Consider the following 17,514-nt stretch of genomic DNA (forward strand, 5'->3'; position numbering starts at 1 on the left):
ATTTATCATTCCTATCGTTCTATCAATCAATTTAATATTATATTATATTATGTTTATTAGTCTAATATAGATATATCTAAATATGACATATTGTTCATCTTATATCTATAATCTATTTTTTTCTATTTTACATTTTTCTACTTCTTTATCTATCAAATATCAATCAATGTAACTCTCCCTCTCTCTCTCTCTCTCCCTCCGTCCCTCCCAGTCCCTCTCTCTCTCACACTGCTCAGATGAACTGTGTGTCCCTGCTGTACGGGTGGGATATCATTAGCCTCCTGCACACGCCCTGTCTGTGATATAGATAGTAACTATCTGACGGCTCTAGGACCGTGCAGCACAACACATCTCCTTTGTCTTCCAGCTGATCCAGTGTCGGGCTCTTATATACCTCTTCTCTCTGTATGTATTACTGATTATCCGTATGTACATAACCTGATTTCGTTTATATAGATATGTGTGTGTATGTGATATATGTGCATGTCTCCTCCATAGCTGTCACCATAATAGCTGTCATCAAGCTGTAACATATACTGTGTGTGTATATATATATATATATATATATATATATATATAACAGGCCTGTACAGAACAATTTGCACAATAGATTCCATTGTATTCCTCATCTGACCCTGTCTTTGTAATACCTGTACTGTATGTCTGTTTCAGATCTCTGACAGTTCCCTGTACTGTGTCTGTCTATATTGTCCCTGGGTGTAATATGCTCTGTATGGCCCTTGCTTCATTATCCAGCTTCTGTTACCCTGCGCTGTCTCTATCTCCCCTGTACTGTCTCTCTATCTCCCTGTATATCCCCTGTACTGTCTCTCTATCTCCTTGTATATCCCCAGTACTGTCTCTCTATCTCCTTGTATATCCCCAGTACTGTCTCTCTATCTCCTTGTATATCCCCAGTACTGTCTCTCTATCTCCCTGTATATCCCCTGTACTGTTTCTCTATCTCCTTGTATATCCCCTGTACTGTCTCTCTATCCCCCCGTACTGTCTCTCTGTCCCCCTGTATATCTTCTGCACTGTCTCTCTATCTCCTTGTATATCCCCTGTACTGTCTCTCTATCCCCCTGTATATCCCCTGCACTGTCTCTCTATCCCCCTGTATATCCCCTGTACTGTCTCTCTATCTCCCTGTATATCCCCTGTACTGTCTCTCTATCTCCTTATATATACCCTGTACTGTCTCTCTATCCCCCCGTACTGTCTCTCTATCCCCCTGTATATCTCCTGCACTGTCTCTCTATCTCCTTGTATATCCCCTGACTGTCTCTCTATCCCCCTGTATATCCCCTGCACTGTCTCTCTATTCCCCTGTATATCCCCAGTACTGTCTCTCTATCTCCTTGTATATCCCCTGTACTGTCTCTCTATCTCCCTGTATATCCCCTGTACTGTCTCTCTATCTCCTTGTATATCCCCAGTTCTGTCTCTCTATATCCTTGTATATCCCCAGTACTGTCTCTCTATCTCCTTGTATATCCCCTGTACTGTCTCTCTATCCCCCCGTACTGTCTCTCTGTCCCCCTGTATATCTCCTGCACTGTCTCTCTATCTCCTTGTATATCCCCTGTACTGTCTCTCTATCCCCCTGTATATCCCCTGCACTGTCTCTCTATCCCCCTGTATATCCCCTGTACTGTCTCTCTATCTCCCTGTATATCCCCTGTACTGTCTCTCTATCTCCTTATATATACCCTGTACTGTCTCTCTATCCCCCCATACTGTCTCTCTATCCCCCTGTATATCTCCTGCACTGTCTCTCTATCTCCTTGTATATCCCCTGACTGTCTCTCTATCCCCCTGTATATCCCCTGCACTGTCTCTCTATTCCCCTGTATATCCCCTGTACTGTCTCTCTATCTCCCTGTATATCCCCTGCACTGTCTCTCTATCTCCTTGTATATCCCCTGTACTGTCTCTCTATCTCCCCATATATCCCCTGTATTGTCTCTCTATCCCCTGTATATCCCCTGTACTGTCTTTCTGTCCGCCTGTATATCACTTGTACTGACTCTCTATCTCCCTGTATATCCCCTGTACTGTCTCTTTATACCCCTGTATATCAATTGTACTGTTTCTCTATCTCCCTGTAAATCCCCTGTATTGTCTCTTTATCCCCCTGTATATCCCCTGTACTGTCTCTCTGTCCCCCTGTATATCCCATGTACTGTCTCTCTGTACCCCTGTATATCACCTGTACTGTCTCTCTATCTCCCTGTATATCCCCTGTACTGTCTCTATATCTCCCTGTATATCCCCTGTACTGTCTCTCTGTACCCCTGTATATCACCTGTACTGTCTCTCTGTCCCCCTGTGTATCCCCTGTACTGTATCTCTATCTCCCTGTATATCGCCTGTACTGTCTCTCTATCTCCCTGTATATCCCCTGTACTGTATCTCTATCTCCCTGTATATCGCCTGTACTGTCTCTCTATCTCCCTGTATATCCCCTGTACTGTCTCTCTATCCCCCTGTATATCCCCTGTATTGTCTCTCTATCCCCTGTATATCCACTGTACTGTCTCTCTGTCCCCCTGTATATCACCTGTACTGTCTCTCTATCCTCCTGTATATCACCTGTGCTGTCTCTCTATCCTCCTGTATATCACCTGTACTGTCTCTGTATCTCCCTGTATATCCCCTGTACTGTCTCTCTATCCCCCTGTATATCACCTGTACTGTCTCTCTGTCCCCCTGTATATCCCCTGTACTGTCTCTCTGTCCCCATGTATACCACCTGTATTGTCTCTCTGTCCCCCTGTATTTCCCCTGTATTGTCTCTCTATCGCCCTGTATATCCCCTGTACCGCCTCTCTTTCCCCTGTATATCACTTGTACTGTCTCTCTATCCACCTGTATATCCCCTGTATTGTCTCTCTATCCCCCTGTATATCCCCTGTACTGTCTCTCTGTCCCCCTGTATATCACTTGTACTGAATCTCTATCTCCCTGTATATCCCCTGTACTGTCTAGCTCCCTGTATATCTCCTGTACTGTCTCTCTATCTCCCTGTATATCCCCTGTACTGTCTATCTATCCCCCTGTATATCGCCTGTACTGTCTCTCTATCCCCCGTATATCACCTGCACTGTCTCTCTATCTCCCTGTATATCCCCTGTACTGTCTCTCTATCCCCCTGTATATCACCTGGACTGTCTATCTGGCTCCCTGTATATCCCCTGTACTGTCTCTCTATCTCCCTGTATATCCCATGTATTATCTCTCTATCCCCCTGTATATCCCCTGTACTGTCTCTCTGTCCCCCTGTATATCACTTGTACTGACTATCTCCCTGTATATCCCCTGTACTGTCTCTCTATCTTCCTGTATATCCCCTGTACTGTCTCTCTATCTCCCTGTATATCCCCTGTGCTGTCTCTCTATCCCCCTGTATATCCCCTGTGCTGTCTCTCTATCCCCCTGTATATCACCTGTACTGTCTCTCTATCTCCCTGTATATCCCCTGTACTGTCTCTCTGTCCTCCTGTATATCCCCTGTACTGTCTCTCTATCCCCCTGTATATCACCTGTACTGTCTCTTTATCCCCCTGTATATCACATGTACTCTCTCTATCTCCCTGTATATCCCCTGTACTGTCTCTCTATCTCCCTGTATATCCCCTGTACTGTCTCTCTATCTCCCTGTATATCCCATTTACTGTCTCTCTGTCCCCCTGTATACCCTCTGTAGTGTCTCTCTGTCCTCCTCTATATCGCCTGTACTGTCTCTCTATTTCCCTGTATATCCCCTGTACTGTTTCTCTATCTCCCTGCATATTCCCTGTACTGTCTCTCTATCTCCCTATATATCACCAGTACTGTCTCTCTATCCCCCTGCATATCCCCTGTACTGTCTCTCTATCTCCCTGCATATTCCCTGTACTGTCTCTCTATCTCCCTGTATATCACCAGTACTGTCTCTCTATCCCCCTGCATATCCCATGTACTGTCTCTCTATCCCCCTGTATATCCCCTGTACTGTCTCTCTATCTCCCTGTATATCCCCCGTACTGTCTCTCTATCTCCCTGTATATCCCCTGTACTGTCTCTCTGTCCCCCTGTATATCACCTGTACTGTCTCTCTGTCCCCCTGTATATCCCCTGTACTGTCTCTCTGTCCCCCTGTATATTTCTTGTACTGAATCTCTATCTCCCTGTATATCCCCTGTACTGTCTATCTCCCTGTATATCCCCTGTACTGTCTCTCTATCCCCCTGTATATCCCCTGTACTGTCTCTATCTCCCTGTATATCCCCCGTACTGTCTCTCTGTCCCCCTGTATATCACCTGTACTGTCTCTCTGTCCCCCTGTATATCCCCTGTACTGTCTCTCTGTCCCCCTGTATATTTCTTGTACTGAATCTCTATCTCCCTGTATATCCCCTGTACTGTCTATCTCCCTGTATATCCCCTGTACTGTCTCTCTATCTCCCTGTATATCCCCTGTACTGTCTCTCTATCTCCCTGTATATCCCATGTATTGTCTCTCTATCCCCCTGTATATCCCCTGTACTGTCTCTCTGTCCCCCTGTATATCATTTGTACTGACTATCTCCCTGTATATCCCCTGTACTGTCTCTCTATCTCCCTGTATATCACCTGTACTGTCTCTCTATCCCCCTGTATATCCCCTGTGCTGTCTCTCTATCCCCCTGTATATCACATGTACTGTCTCTCTATCTCCCTGTATACCCCCTGTACTGTCTCTCTGTCCTCCTGTATATCCCCTGTGCTGTCTCTCTATCCCCCTGTATATCACCTGTACTGTCTCTCTATCCCCCTGTATATCACCTGTACTGTCTCTGTATCTCCCTGTATATCCCCTGTACTGTCTCTCTATCCCCCTGTATATCACCTGTACTGTCTCTCTGTCCCCCTGTATATCCCCTGTACTGTCTCTCTGTCCCCATGTATACCACCTGTATTGTCTCTCTGTCCCCCTGTATTTCCCCTGTATTGTCTCTCTATCGCCCTGTATATCCCCTGTACCGCCTCTCTTTCCCCTGTATATCACTTGTACTGTCTCTCTATCCACCTGTATATCCCCTGTATTGTCTCTCTATCCCCCTGTATATCCCCTGTACTGTTTCTCTGTCCCCCTGTATATCACTTGTACTGAATCTCTATCTCCCTGTATATCCCCTGTACTGTCTAGCTCCCTGTATATCTCCTGTACTGTCTCTCTATCTCCCTGTATATCCCCTGTACTGTCTCTCTATCCCCCTGTATATCACCTGTACTGTCTCTCTATCCCCCGTATATCACCTGCACTGTCTCTCTATCTCCCTGTATATCCCCTGTACTGTCTCTCTATCCCCCTGTATATCACCTGGACTGTCTCTCTGTCTCCCTGTATATCCCCTGTACTGTCTCTCTATCTCCCTGCATATCCCATGTATTATCTCTCTATCCCCCTGTATATCCCCTGTGCTGTCTCTCTGTCCCCCTGTATATCACTTGTACTGACTATCTCCCTGTATATCCCCTGTACTGTCTCTCTATCTCCCTGTATATCCCCTGTACTGTCTCTCTATCTCCCTGTATATCCCCTGTGCTGTCTCTCTATCCCCCTGTATATCCCCTGTGCTGTCTCTCTATCCCCCTGTATATCACCTGTACTGTCTCTCTATCTCCCTGTATATCCCCTGTACTGTCTCTCTGTCCTCCTGTATATCCCCTGTACTGTCTCTCTATCCCCCTGTATATCACCTGTACTGTCTCTTTATCCCCCTGTATATCACATGTACTCTCTCTATCTCCCTGTATATCCCCTGTACTGTCTCTCTATCTCCCTGTATATCCCCTGTACTGTCTCTCTATCTCCCTGTATATCCCATTTACTGTCTCTCTGTCCCCCTGTATACCCTCTGTAGTGTCTCTCTGTCCTCCTCTATATCGCCTGTACTGTCTCTCTATCCCCCTGTATATCCCCTGTACTGTCTCTCTATCTCCCTGCATATTCCCTGTACTGTCTCTCTATCTCCCTGTATATCACCAGTACTGTCTCTCTATCCCCCTGCATATCCCCTGTACTGTCTCTCTATCTCCCTGCATATTCCCTGTACTGTCTCTCTATCTCCCTGTATATCACCAGTACTGTCTCTCTATCCCCCTGCATATCCCATGTACTGTCTCTCTATCCCCCTGTATATCCCCTGTACTGTCTCTCTATCTCCCTGTATATCCCCCGTACTGTCTCTCTATCTCCCTGTATATCCCCTGTACTGTCTCTCTGTCCCCCTGTATATCACCTGTACTGTCTCTCTGTCCCCCTGTATACCCCCTGTACTGTCTCTCTGTCCCCCTGTATATTTCTTGTACTGAATCTCTATCTCCCTGTATATCCCCTGTACCGTCTATCTCCCTGTATATCCCCTGTACTGTCTCTCTATCCCCCTGTATATCCCCTGTACTGTCTCTCTATCTCCCTGTATATCCCCCGTACTGTCTCTCTGTCCCCCTGTATATCACCTGTACTGTCTCTCTGTCCCCCTGTATATCCCCTGTACTGTCTATCTGTCCCCCTGTATATTTCTTGTACTGAATCTCTATCTCCCTGTATATCCCCTGTACTGTCTATCTCCCTGTATATCCCCTGTACTGTCTCTCTATCTCCCTGTATATCCCCTGTACTGTCTCTCTATCTCCCTGTATATCCCATGTATTGTCTCTCTATCCCCCTGTATATCCCCTGTACTGTCTCTCTGTCCCCCTGTATATCATTTGTACTGACTATCTCCCTGTATATCCCCTGTACTGTCTCTCTATCTCCCTGTATATCACCTGTACTGTCTCTCCAACCCCCTGTATATCCCCTGTGCTGTCTCTCTATCCCCCAGTATATCACATGTACTGTCTCTCTATCTCCCTGTATACCCCCTGTACTGTCTCTCTGTCCTCCTGTATATCCCCTGTACTGTCTCTCTATCCCCCTGTATATCACCTGTACTGTCTCTCTATCCCCCTGTATATCACCTGTACTGTCTCTCTATCTCCCTGTATATCCCCTGTACTGTCACTCTATCTCCCTGTATATCCCCTGTACTGTCTCTCTATCTCCCTGTATATCCCATGTACTGTCTCTCTGTCCCCCTGTATACCCTCTGTAGTATCTCTCTGTCCTTTTGTATATCGCCTGTACTGTCTCTATCCCCCTGTATATCCCCTGTACTGTGTCTCTATCTCCCTGCATATTCCCTGTACTGTCTCTCTATCTCCCTGTATATCACCAGTACTGTCTCTCTATCCCCCTGCATATTCCCTGTACTGTCTCTCTATCTCCCTGCATATCCCCTGTACTGTCTCTCTATCTCCCTGCATATTCCCTGTACTGTCTCTCTATCTCCCTGTATATCACCAGTACTGTATCTCTATCCCCCTGTATATCCCCTGTACTGTCTCTCTATCCCCCTGTATATCTCCTGTACTGTCTCTCTATCTCCCTGTATATCACCAGTACTGTCTCTCTATCCCCCTGTATATCCCCTGTACTGTCTCTCTATCTCCCTGTATATCCCCTGTACTGTCTCTCTATCCCCCTGTATATCCCCTGTACTGTCTCTCTATCCCCCTGCATATCCTCTGTACTGTCTCTCTATCCCCCTGTATAATCTCTCTATCTCCCTGTATATCCCCCGTACTGTCTCTCTATCTCCCTGTATATCCCCTGTACTGTCTCTCTGTCCCCCTGTATATCCCCTGTACTGTCTCTCTGTCCCCCTGTATATCACCTGTACTGTCTCTCTATCTCCCTGTATATCCCCCGTACTGTCTATCTCCCTGTATATCCCCTGTACTGTCTCTCTGTCCCCCTGTATATCCCCTGTACTGTCTCTCTGTCCCCCTGTATATCACCTGTACTGTCTCTCTATCTCCCTGTATATCCCCCGTACTGTCTATCTCCCTGTATATCCCCTGTACTGTCTCTCTGTCCCCCTGTATATCCCCTGTACTGTCTCTCTGTCCCCCTGTATATCACCTGTACTGTCTCTCTATCCACCTGTATATCCCCAGTACTATCTCTCTGTCCCCCTGTATATCCCCTGTGCTGTCTCTCTATCCCCCTGTATATCCCCTGTACTGTCTCTCTATCTCCCTGTATATCCCCTGTACTGTCTCTCTGTCCCCCTGTATATCCCATATACTGTCTCTCTGTCCCCCTGTATATCCCCTATACTGTCTCTCTGTCCCCCTGTATATCCCCTGTGCTGTCTCTCTATCTCCCTGTATATCCCCTGTACTGTCTCTTTGTCCCCCTGTATATCCCCTGTGCTGTCTCTCTATCTCTCTGTCCCCCTGTATATCCCCTGTACTGTCTCTCTGTCCCCCTGTATATCACCTGTACTGTCTCTCTATCCCCCTGTATATCCCATGTGCTGTCTCTCTATCTCCCTGCATATTCCCTGTACTGTCTCTCTATCTCCCTGTATATCACCAGTACTGTCTCTCTATCCCCCTGCATATCCCATGTACTGTCTCCCTGTCCCCCTGTATATCCCCTGTACTGTCTCTCTGTCCCCCTGTATATCACCTGTACTGTCTCTCTATCCCCCTGTATATCCCCAGTACTGTCTCTCTGTCCCCTGTATATCCCCTGTACTGTCTTTCTATCCCCCCTGTATATCCCCTGTACTGTTTCTCTATCTCCCTGTATATCCCCTGTACTGTCTCTCTGTCCCCCTGTATATCCTCTATACTGTCTCTCTGTCCCCCTGTATATCCCCTGTGCTGTCTCTCTATCTCCCTGTATATCCCCTGTACTGTCTCTCTGTCCCCCTGTATATCCCCGGTGCTGTCTCTCTATCTCCCTGTATATCCCCTGTACTGTCTCTCTGTCCCCCTGTATTCTCTATCTCCCTGTATATCCCCTGTACTGTCTCTCTGTCCCCCTGTATATCCCCTGTACTGTCTCTCTATCTCCCTGTATATCCCCTGTACTGTCTCTCTGTCCCCCTGTATATCCCCTGTACTGTCTCTCTGTCCCCCTGTATATCACCTGTACTGTCTCTCTATCCCCCTGTATATCCCCTGTGCTGTCTCTCTATCTCCCTGTATATCCCCTGTACTGTCTCTCTGTCCCCCTGTATTCTCTATCTCCCTGTATATCCCCTGTAATGTCTCTCTGTCCCCCTGTATATCCCCTGTACTGTCTCTCTGTTCCCCCTGTATATCACCTGTACTGTCTCTCTATCTCCCTGTATATCCCATGTACTGTCTCTCTGTCCACCTGTATATCCCCTGTGCTGTCTCTCTATCTCCCTGTATATCCCCTGTACTGTCTCTCTGTCCCCCTGTATTCTCTATCTCCCTGTATATCCCCTGTAATGTCTTTCTGTCCCCCTGTATATCCCCTGTACTGTCTCTCTGTCCCCCTGTATATCACCTGTACTGTCTCTCTATCTCGCTGTATATCCCATGTACTGTCTCTCTGTCCCCCTGTATACCCTCTGTAGTGTCTCTCTGTCCTCCTGTATATCGCCTGTACTGTCTCTCTATCCCCCTGTATATCCCATGTACTGTCTCTCTATCTCCCTGCATATTCCCTGTACTGTCTCTCTGTCTCCCTGTATATCCCATGTACTGTCTCTCTATCTCCCTGCATATTCCCTGTACTGTCTCTCTATCTCCCTGTATATCACCAGTACTGTCTCTCTATCCCCCTGCATATCCCCTGTACTGTCTCTCTGTCCCCCTGTATATCACCTGTACTGTCTCTCTGTCCCCCTGTTTATCACCTGTACTGTCTCTCTATCCCCCTGTATATCCCCAGTACTGTCTCTCTGTCCCCCTGTATATCCCCTGTACTGTCTCTCTATCCCCCCCTGTATATCCCCTGTACTGTCTCTCTATCTCCCTGTATATCCCCTGTGCTGTCTCTCTGTCCCCCTGTATATCCTCTATCTATACTGTCTCTCTGTCCCCCTGTATATCCCCTGTGCTGTCTCTCTATCTCCCTGTATATCCCATGTACTGTCTCTCTGTCCCCCTGTATATCCCCTGTGCTGTCTCTCTATCTCCCTGTATATCCCCTGTACTGTCTCTCTGTCCCCCTGTATTCTCTATCTCCCTGTATATCCCCTGTACTGTCTCTCTGTCCCCCTGTATATCCCCTGTACTGTCTCTCTATCTCCCTGTATATCTCCTGGACTGTCTCTCTGTCCCCCTGTATATTCTCTATACTGTCTCTCTATCCCCCTGTATATCCCCTGTGCTGTCTCTCTATCTCCCTGTATATCCCCTGTACTGTCTCTCTGTCCCCCTGTATATCACCTGTACTGTCTCTCTATCCCCCTGTATATCCCCTGTGCTGTCTCTCTATCTCCCTGTATATCCCCTATACTGTCTTTCTGTCCCCCTGTATTCTCTATCTCCCTGTATATCCCCTGTAATGTCTCTCTGTCCCCCTGTATATCCCCTGTACTGTCTCTCTGTCCCCCTGTATATCACCTGTACTGTCTCTCTCTATCTCCCTGTATATCCCATGTACTGTCTCTCTGTCCCCCTGTATACCCTCTGTAGTGTCTCTCTGTCCTCCTGTATATCGCCTGTACTGTCTCTCTATCCCCCTGTATATCCCATGTACTGTCTCTCTATCTCCCTGCATATTCCCTGTACTGTCTCTCTATCTCCCTGTATATCACCAGTACTGTCTCTCTATCCCCCTGTATATCCCCTGTACTGTCTCTCTATCTCCCTGTATATCCCCCGTACTGTCTCTCTGTCCCACTGTATATCACCTGTACTGTTTTCTATCTCCCTGTATATCCCCTGTACTGTCTCTCTGTCCCCCTGTATATCCCCTGTACTGTCTCTCTATCTCCCTGTATATCCCCCGTACTGTCTCTCTGTCCCCCTGTATATCACCTGTACTGTTTTCTATCTCCCTGTATATCCCCCGTACTGTCTCTCGCTCCCTGTGTATATCCCCTGTACTGTCTCTCTGTCCCCTTGTATATCCCCTGTAGAGTTAGGTTTGTCTGGTCTCTTTCTCCGTTAATGCTTTGTGATATAATGTACTATTCTGCTATTTGCTGTGCTTCCAGGCTGCTGCCACTCTGTCCCCGGCCGTCATGTGTGGCCCGCGGCTACTTCTTCTCCTCCTGGCCGCTGTACCAAGAATCAGCGCTGTGGTCAGTGAAGTCCGGAGCTGCCTAGACACTGCCCGGGAGCTGAGGGAGAGAGGCCTGGGGGCTATTCCAGGTGTCCGTGCTCCCATATCCGGTATTTTACCATGCTCTATATGTTGTGATACATCCTTTTTATATAAGACTGTCTGTTATACGTATAGGGGTTAAAGCTCAGCTCAAGGTTCAGATTTATCATGTCTTGGCTGCACTTTACATGCTCCAAATTTTTCCTTGGCATCTCAACCTGGTGCTGACGGCTGTACCCTCCAGCCAACCCAATTTAGAAGAGTTAAAGTTCCTTAGTTAAAATACTACCTTACTCCACTGCTAGGAGAATGTTGCATTTAGAATAAAACAACCTTTTCTTAGACAAGGTGGTTTCAAACCTCCATCTGATCTTGTCAACGTTGTTAACCTGTTCCTGAGGCTGTGATGGTACGTTCCACCAGATAAGTGGGGTCCACCTGGGTGGCAGGGAACAAGGATCTCGGTGGCCAATTGCTCCCCAGTTCGCACCCTTACCAAATTTTACAGATTTGTGTAATGAGTTTCCGTATGCAGAAAAAGTATTTCATTTACAAACTAGGGGGGTTATTCAGAGTTGTTAGCAAACCAAAAAAATTAAGCAACTGGGCAAAACCATGTTGCACTGCAGGTGGGGCAGATGTAACAAGTGCAGAGAGATTTAGATTTTGGTGGGTTATATTGTTTCTCTTCATGGTAAATACTGTCTGCTTTATTTTGGCACTGCAATTTAGATTTAAGTTTGACCACACCCCACCGAAATTGAAATCTTTCTACACGTTATATCTGCCCCACCTGCAGTGCAACATGGTTTTGCCCAATGGCTAACTTTTTTGGTTTGCTAACAAACCTGAATAAGGACCTAAGTGAACATTACATTTTTTCAACGTATTGGCCCTCATTCCGAGTTGTTCGCTCGCAAGCTGCTTTTAGCAGCATTGCACACGCTAAGCCGCCGCCTACTGGGAGTGAATCTTAGCATCTTAAAATTGCGAACGAAAGATTCGCAATATTGCGATAAGACATCTCTGTGCAGTTTCTGAGTAGCTCGAGACTTACTCTGCCAGTGCGATCAGTTCAGTGCTTGTCGTTCCTGGTTTGACGTCACAAACACACCCAGCGTTCGCCCAGACACTCCTCCGTTTCTCCAGCCACTCCCGCGTTTTTCCCAGAAACTGTAGCGTTTTTTCCCACACGCCCCTAAAACGGCCTGTTTCCGCCCAGAAACACCCACTTCCTGTCAATCACATTACGATCACCAGAACGATGAAAAAACCGTGAGTAGTATTCCTAACTGCATAGCAAATTTACTTGGCGCAGTCGCAGTGCGAACATTGCGCATGCGCATTAAGCGGAAAATCGCTGCGATGCGAAGAAAATTACCGAGCGAACAACTCGGAATGACCCCCATTCTCCTGAGGAGTCTATGCAAAGTTGTTGAAGCAGCTGGATCAGTCCAAAGCAGGTATGTGTTCTACGGGCTGGATGAAGGTCTACACTGCAGCTTCCGGTGAATCAAAACAAATCCCACGCATCTTGTTTGGTGGGAACAAGCAGAAGTTGCAGAGGGGCAGGTCTTGACTGTACAGGGAATGACCAAGCTCTTGGATGTGCTCATGGACCAGAAAATCCACCACTTTCCTGGACTTGTGGGCAGGTGCATTGTCATGATGGAGAAGAGCAACACGAGTTCATGGACGGCGCCTGGAACTGGCTTCCAACAATTGTAACAGGCATTGGTTGGTGTACCAGTCCTCAATGACTGTCACTGCTGCACAGGTGGTATGTTAGCTACATGACCAGTCTTTGCCACAAAAACAGCAATCATCTGCTTGGCCACTCTTTGCTCATGTTGGAACTTCTGTGGTGGTGCACCTATGACTGTGGTCCACTGGGCCAACTGTTGTTTGGTCTCATGGTCAAAAATGTAGATCCAGGATTTCTCACCACTGATGATCTCCCAGACGGAGTTTGAGTGACCACTATCAAACCTGGCCAGCATGTTGCAGCACCAAGTCACTCCTTCAGCTCTGGAGTCAGCTGATGGGGCACCCAGAGTGCAGAAACTTTGCTCAGGCCAAGCTTTTCTTGGAGTATCAAGCGAATGGATCCCGATGAGATGCCAATCTCCTTCTCTAACTGGGCCATGGTCACCCTGGCGTCCACCTCAACTATGGCCCGCACGGCAGCAACGTTGTCCTCGGTGATGGCTGACACAGGTCGGCCGCAGCGATCCTCATCTTCCAGGGACCGTCTCCCATGCCAAAATTCTGCAATCTCTAAAACACAGTGGTTCAGGATGGTGCTTCCTCCCCATTAGCAGCTCGCAGTTGGTCAAAACTATCTTGCTGTTGCAGACCACTCTTGTATTCATAGAAGTTCATGGTTCTCCAGTAGCCTTTGTTGATCTCCATAACGAGTTTGTGAAGGAAGTGAACATGCTGACTTCTTTGGTGTGCAGTGCTGCTTATGTATGGTTCTGTGTCTTGACATTTCACAAGAACTTTATTTAGAGATTACCAGGGCTTAAAGTGGTCCTGGAGAGGTGGTGGAATTCATTTACCACACCACCTTCCCGCCCCAGCAGAGCCAGTGCTAGTGTTTTTGGCACTGCCCTGCTCCTCTTCATGGCTGTTCTGCACTTCAGCAGCGGTGACAGCATGACATCACATACCCCGTGCCAGAACAGGAAGCCACCTGGACCTGAGGAGGGGATGAGTGCTGTCCATCAGCCACAGCGTGTGTGAGTACCAGTAGGGGTGGGCTGTAGATGGAGGATGACCATGAAACCACCAGGACCTGAGGAAGGGGGAAGTGGCTGCAGCTCATCAGTAACAATAGCATCGCCTGCATCATCTATTGACATAGGTGATGGGGCGGGCTTTTCTGTTGGAATTACTGTGCAGGGCAATGGAGGAGGTGGAACTTGTTCCCCCTACCATTACAGGTGGTGGAACTCAGTTCCACCTCGTTTCCCCCCACTTTAAGCCCTGGAGATTACAGTTCACAACCAGTGCGTCAGATTGTGTCTATGTAGAATTCCCCTTCTTATGGGGAATAGCATATGAAATCCCCTGTCCTGCACTGATGACACCCAGGAAGGGTGAAGCAGCCCTGACCTTTGCCATGCTCTGAGGGGAGAATGACCATGTGACACCCCTCCCCCGTTTCATGTTTAATTACCAAATGGGCAAATCTGTGATTTATTGATCTGCTACATAAATGACTTCTATAGGGGTGTAAAACGATACTACGCTTTTTAGGGTAATTCTATATGAATGGTACTAGTGCCACCTTTGATGTGTATTTGGCACAGTAGCTTGCTACGTGGCAGCGGGTGTAATGCCCATCTGTACTCATGTTACTGGTATATCACTGCATTGGGACACCAGGGGGTATATTTACTAAAGGTCGGTTTTGTATGCCTTGTTCGATGTTAAATTGATGTTAAAGCGATTTTAATCGAAGTTGGGCTTCCAGGGTTAAAACTAGAGATGAGCGAATTCGGTTTTACTCGGATTTACTCGGTTCTCAAAACGGCATGTTATTGGCTCACGGATGTCACGTGTTTTGAATAGCCAATAAGATGCCGTTTTGAGAACCGAGTAAATCCGAGTAAAACCGAATCCGCTCATTTCTAGTTAAAACACACATTTACTAACATTTGAAAATGAATATAAAAAAATCACCTGCTAGTAAATGTGTGCTTTAACCCTGGAAGCCCAACATCGATTGAAATTGATTTAACATCGATCTAAAATCGAACAAAAACATACAAAATCGACCTTTAGAAAATATACCTCCATGTATATATGATGTGTAGCATATTCTGAACTGTTTGCTGTTCCCGGTGTGTCCTGTAGGGGAGCACCTCCGCATATGTCCCCAGGAGTACACGTGCTGTCCCAGTGAGACGGAGCAGAGGCTCAGCGAGGAGAGCGTGAGGGACTTGGCCCGTATTGTGAACGAGAGTGTCAGTTACCCCATGGGGGTATTAACCGGGGCAAGAAAGAAGTTCCAGGGTAAGTGTCTACCACGCTATCCATTGCTTATCACTTCACCCTTATCTTCATCCACCTCTGCTCTATGTTATGGTTACTTTATCCCAAGGATGGGGAACCTCCAGTCCTCCAGCTGTTGTTGAACTACACATCCCAGCATGCACTGCAACAGTTTTAGCATAGCCAAATAGCAAAACTGTAGCAAGGCATACTGGTATGTGTAGTTCAACAACAGCTGGAGGGCCAAAGGTTCCCCATCCCTGCTCTATACCATGGGTCTGCAACCTGCGGCTCTCCAGCTGCTGTGGAACTACACATCCCAGCATGCCATGCCACAGTTTTGCTTTTAAGGCATGCTAAAACTGAGGCAGGGCATGCTGGGATGTGTAGTGCCGCAGCAGCTGGAGAGCCACAGGTTGCAGACCCATGCTCTATACCATGGGTAGGCAACATGTGTCACCCCAGCTGCTGTGGCACTACACATCCCAGCATACCCTGCCACAGTTTTAGCATGATCTAACAGCATAACGGTGGCAGGGCATGCTGGGATGTGGTTGCACAGCAGCCGGAGGGCCACACGGTGCCTACCCTTGCACTATAACTCGCGCTTCCATGGGTATAATAAATATATAATATATACTGTATACAGTCTACATGAGTGATAGAGGCCTGGGAAAATAATTGTTCCTAGACAATGAATAAAAGCAACCACTGCACTGCAATGGGAGGTGGTATAGAGGATCTGAAATATCTAGGTCGACAGTCATTAGGTCGACCCCATGTTGTCGACATGCATTTGGTTGACACTGACAAAAGGTCGACCTATGAAAGGTCGACGCAGGAAAAAGGTTGATACAGGAAAAGGTTGACCGATACAAAAGGCCGAAACGGGAAATGGTCGACGCATCTTTTTTTTATTGTTTTGGTGTCGCTTTTTCACCGTTAGAGCACAGGGAACCCCAATTAGTGTACCGCGTCCCCATGCGTGGCTCGCTGCGCCAACGTAGTCCACGTGGATGGTAAAGTATTAAAAAAGTGTAACAAAATGCAAAAAATCCCTTAAAAGTTGTGTCGACCATATGTGTCGACCTTACCTGTCTGACCTCACAGTCAGATGGTGCAGTAGTGATTGCTACAGCGGGGTAGGGGCTTGGGGAGGGGGAGGGCCCCCACTGGTCGTAGCTGTCTGATTAGAGTACTGCCTAAAGTAATGCAGTCTATCAATTTATTAGGACTTTGGGGAGATGTATCGAGCCTTGGAGAGAGATAAAGTGCAGACGATGCCCTGTATATGTGCGTGATTACACTGCTCTCTTGTCACACGATGTTCCTCTCTGTACAGAGTTCTTCCTGGCTCTCCTGGACTCCTCCGAGCACTCTCTCTCCGCCATGTTTGTCCTGTCCTATGGGCGCCTGTACTCCCAGAATGCAGCTCTCTTCAGCACGCTCTTCTCAGAGCTACGAGCTTATTACATGGGGGGAGGAGCCCCCAGGCTGGCCGACGCCCTCTCCGAGTTCTGGGTGGGGCTGCTGGAGCGCACGCTACGCCTGCTGCTCCCTCATTACGAGCTGAGTGCCGACTACATGGACTGCGCGGGCCGCAGAGCCGAGGAGCTGCGGCCCTTCGGGGACACCCCACGGAAACTTCGTCTACAGGTTTGATTTCGGGGGGATGTACAGCGCAAACTATTTTGGTTAATGGAGATTCATCGAGAGGTACCAAAAGGCATGTCTGATCTAAAGTGCAGCGTAAGGACCTTATTCAGAGCGGGACGCAAATGGAATTACTGGCACACAGGGGAAATCCCTTCTCTAAGGGTCAGTGGGCCCTATTCAGGTTGGATCGCAACTAGCGTTCCAACGGCAAAAATTACTAAGATGATGCGAGGGAGTGTTGTAGGGGCGGCTTCGGAGAAACGGAGGCGGTGGCAGACGAACGGGGGCGTGGCTTGGGTGTGTTCGGGGTGACGTCACACACAGCCGATCCGAACAGAAAGATGGCGACGGACCTCTTGCCGTTGCAGCCAGGCTGCGCCGGCAGGAGGCTAACCAACTTTCTGCGATCACGCTGAAATTGTGGTGCAACCGCAATTTCAACGAGGTCGCAGTGGAGAGGCGGCTGGGTAGCCCCCAGGCTACTTAGCAGAATTTGCAATGCTTTCTGAACCGGGTCCTTAATACCCAGTGACCATCATACTTTCATGCCCCCATAGTGCTGGGCTGATCAGATGGTCTTATCTTTATACCCACCACATTAACTAATTGAAGTGTCACTTTGCAAGTAATTAATGCTTCTGGGATATACACTGTGCAATTATTATAGTGTGGCCTATATACACTGACAG

At 47.7% G+C, this 17,514-nt stretch overlaps 1 protein-coding gene across 1 annotated transcript in view; it reads left to right on the forward strand.

The window, feature by feature from the left end:
• The window catches only part of GPC2 (glypican 2), a 131,832-nt gene that overhangs the window by 69,422 nt on the left and 44,896 nt on the right, over positions 1 to 17,514 (forward strand). The window contains exons 2-5 of the mRNA XM_063930902.1: positions 212 to 405; positions 11,061 to 11,238; positions 15,032 to 15,190; positions 16,512 to 16,825. Coding sequence (XP_063786972.1) covers positions 11,088 to 11,238; positions 15,032 to 15,190; positions 16,512 to 16,825 — 624 coding nt within the window. The 5' untranslated portion in view covers positions 212 to 405; positions 11,061 to 11,087. The remainder of the gene's footprint in view (positions 1 to 211; positions 406 to 11,060; positions 11,239 to 15,031; positions 15,191 to 16,511; positions 16,826 to 17,514) is intronic.

Source organism: Pseudophryne corroboree, chromosome 6 (genome assembly GCF_028390025.1).
Source record: "Pseudophryne corroboree isolate aPseCor3 chromosome 6, aPseCor3.hap2, whole genome shotgun sequence".
Taxonomy (NCBI): Eukaryota; Metazoa; Chordata; class Amphibia; order Anura; family Myobatrachidae; genus Pseudophryne; species Pseudophryne corroboree.